The following is a 2,730-nucleotide window of genomic DNA, read 5'->3' as shown; positions in this document are numbered from 1 at the left end:
CGGACGAAAGAAACGTTGACACCGAAAACATTACTAAGAGAATAAAAAAGCAGTTACGGTGGACATTTAAAGTGTGTCTATTATTAAACGGCATTTGATAGTGGTGACGGATTCTGAAATCTGCCAAACTTTTTGTATCAACGATTTTTCTTGTAGCTTGTATTTTTAAATAAGTTTCTATGTTTAATAAAGCAGACATATTGCATATAAATTAAATAGTTTTTGTTAATTAAACGTTGGAAAAGAGCAAGTTGTCTACGAATTTTAATGCTCAATGTATTGTTATGTTAGCATATCATGTTACTTTTTTCCTTTAATTTTAATTTAATTTTGTTTTTAAATACACAACACATATATGTACTTAATTATAAATGTAGTTAAAGTACAATTTTATAAACATTTCAGTAAAAAATTTGGATTGTTGATAATTATTTTATTTACAGTGGTTTCCTAATTTTTTCGCCATAATGTATACTTCGTCTTTAGAATAAATAAACCTAAGCGGAGATGCCAGACTTCTCGTGTTCAACCGGTCATATATTTCAATGATGCCATTTTATTATTCGAGATTTTGCATTCAATATTTGTAAGTGTATTCAATTAAATTTTGTTTTTAGATACACTATACACATATTCACTTAATTAATAATGTAGTTAAAGTAAAATTTTAAGAACATTTCAGTAAAATTTCTTTTCGGTTGATAATTCTTAATTTATTTTCAGTAGTTTCTTGATTTTTTTCCGCCATAATGTATACTTCGTTTTTAGAATAAAAAAGCAGCGTTGTCAACTTAGTCCTTTAGTACTGTTTTTATTGCTTTTAAAAATTATCGACGCAAAAAAATTCGAGTTAGTGTCTAGTGCTTTTTTTAGTGCGTTTCAAAAACTTTGGTGGTACTAAATTTAACATCGAAACAGTAAATTTTATAATTTTTTTCAAGAAAATTATGAAATATTTTAAAAATCATAATGTTTATATTCTTTACATTCGTGATAAGGTTAATAATTTATAATTTTCCGACCCTATAAAGTATATTCCAAATCCTTATAGATAGCAAAGTCGATTAAGCTATGTCCGTCTGTCTGTATGTATGCTTGTTGAAATACATTTTCTGAAGACCCCAAATATCTTCGGGACCCAAATCTTCAACAATTCAGCCAGAAATGCTTTTTTGGTACAACAACACACATAATCATACGATAAATTTTGTTCTTTGTACTTTCTTGTTTATAGAAACAAAGCAAAGAAAGAACAACACGCTACGAATGAAAAAGCAGTGTGTTGTCATTGCTTAACGTACGAGAAGTCTAATGAAAAAGTAAAATGAAATTCTATCCGTAAGACAAAACAGAGAATAAAAGTATGATTTATACTTTTTATGTTTACACAATTGGTATAAAACAATAACAAAGTAAGATGGAAACAGCAGTTTCACTTTTTTATATGTGTTTACATAAAAATACATCCCTGATCTAATGCAACTTGCTTGTTTTTTGAATCATTTCATCAACTTTTATATATTTATTGAGCAATATAATTTTAATATTTATTGTCTGATGTGAAATTCTGATGATCTTTCATTGTTACTGTGAGCATGTTGCGTTATCGTCTTGTATAATGTCTTCAATGTTTATTAAAATAATACATATAGTTTTAAGTTTATACAAATAAATTTTCCATCCGTAGATGGAAAATTTGATAGTCGTATTAAGTTAGTGCCGGTCCACAAACGAAGTTAGTGCCGGTCCACAAACGAAAACTTTAGTTGATAAACTCTTTCTTAATTCTCTTTTAAAATTTCCGTAATGTCTACACATAAAAATATTTGTTTCAGAAACTACGTGTTTATTGCATTGATTTGTTTTTGTACGAATGAGAAGAATAACAAAACAAAACGAGTTTCCGAGTACGAGATGAATGATATTTCTTTCTCTCTCACGCAAAATCAAAAGTTCCCCAGAAGTAGTTTCCTAGTGTGGACCGGAAGTTATAACACATAAAGGGGACTTTTTGTTACATTTTCGTTGTACAAAAGTTGCTTTTTAAATTTTAAATAATATTGAACCTAGAAATATCAAATTACGAATGCCGGGCCCGGATTAAGTGAGAATCTATAAAAGGGGGCTTTTTGTTCTTCAAAAGGTACCTTTTGAATTTTCTATAATATTAAATCGAGAAACATAAAATTAAGCATCTAACTATTTTTATCCCCAAAAATCCCCAAGTACACAAAAAATCCTATTTTTAAACCCACCATCGTCAAATTAATATATTTTGATTCCTTATTAGATACTTAGACGATGCCATGATCCATACATCTATTTGTTGAAAGCGCGATAAGATCCATACGGTATGTGCTGAAAGGAAATTTTACATAAATATTTGGTATTGTTTAGCAGTGAAATGGAAGAATATCAGTCCAAGGTTCAAGTATCATAAAAATTCAAGGCAATTAATGAGACAGAATATTTCAATAGGATTCATCAAATTATCTTGAACATTACGACCTTTTGTTTGATAACAAGGTTTAGAAACATCAGCCTACTATAGGGGTATATGTTTTTAAATTTATTTTTTTTTTTAATTGCCACAATTACCAGAAATATTGCATTATTTTCAGGACTTCGGAACTAGTTCCACAGGGTATACAGAGGCGTCACGACCAAAAAACTATTTCCCTCTCTTTCGCACAAAACGAATTCAATAATTTTTTTTAGCTGTAGTTTATA

The 2,730-nt window shown here is 28.8% G+C and overlaps 1 protein-coding gene across 1 annotated transcript in view; it reads right to left on the bottom strand.

Moving 5' to 3' along the window:
• The window catches only part of LOC119601780 (glutamate receptor ionotropic, kainate 1-like), a 405,267-nt gene extending 404,759 nt beyond the window's left edge, over positions 1 to 508 (bottom strand). The window contains exon 1 of the mRNA XM_037952922.1: positions 1 to 508. This exon is cut by the window's left edge and continues 462 nt beyond it. Coding sequence (XP_037808850.1) covers positions 1 to 199 — 199 coding nt within the window. The 5' untranslated portion in view covers positions 200 to 508.
• Positions 509 to 2,730: the final 2,222 nt, after the last annotated feature.

Source organism: Lucilia sericata, unplaced genomic scaffold, assembly GCF_015586225.1.
Source record: "Lucilia sericata isolate MDLA Ls3-8-SP2 unplaced genomic scaffold, ASM1558622v1 Contig000189F_arrow, whole genome shotgun sequence".
NCBI lineage: Eukaryota > Metazoa > Arthropoda > Insecta > Diptera > Calliphoridae > Lucilia > Lucilia sericata.
This window is presented reverse-complemented; position numbering and strand designations above follow the sequence as displayed.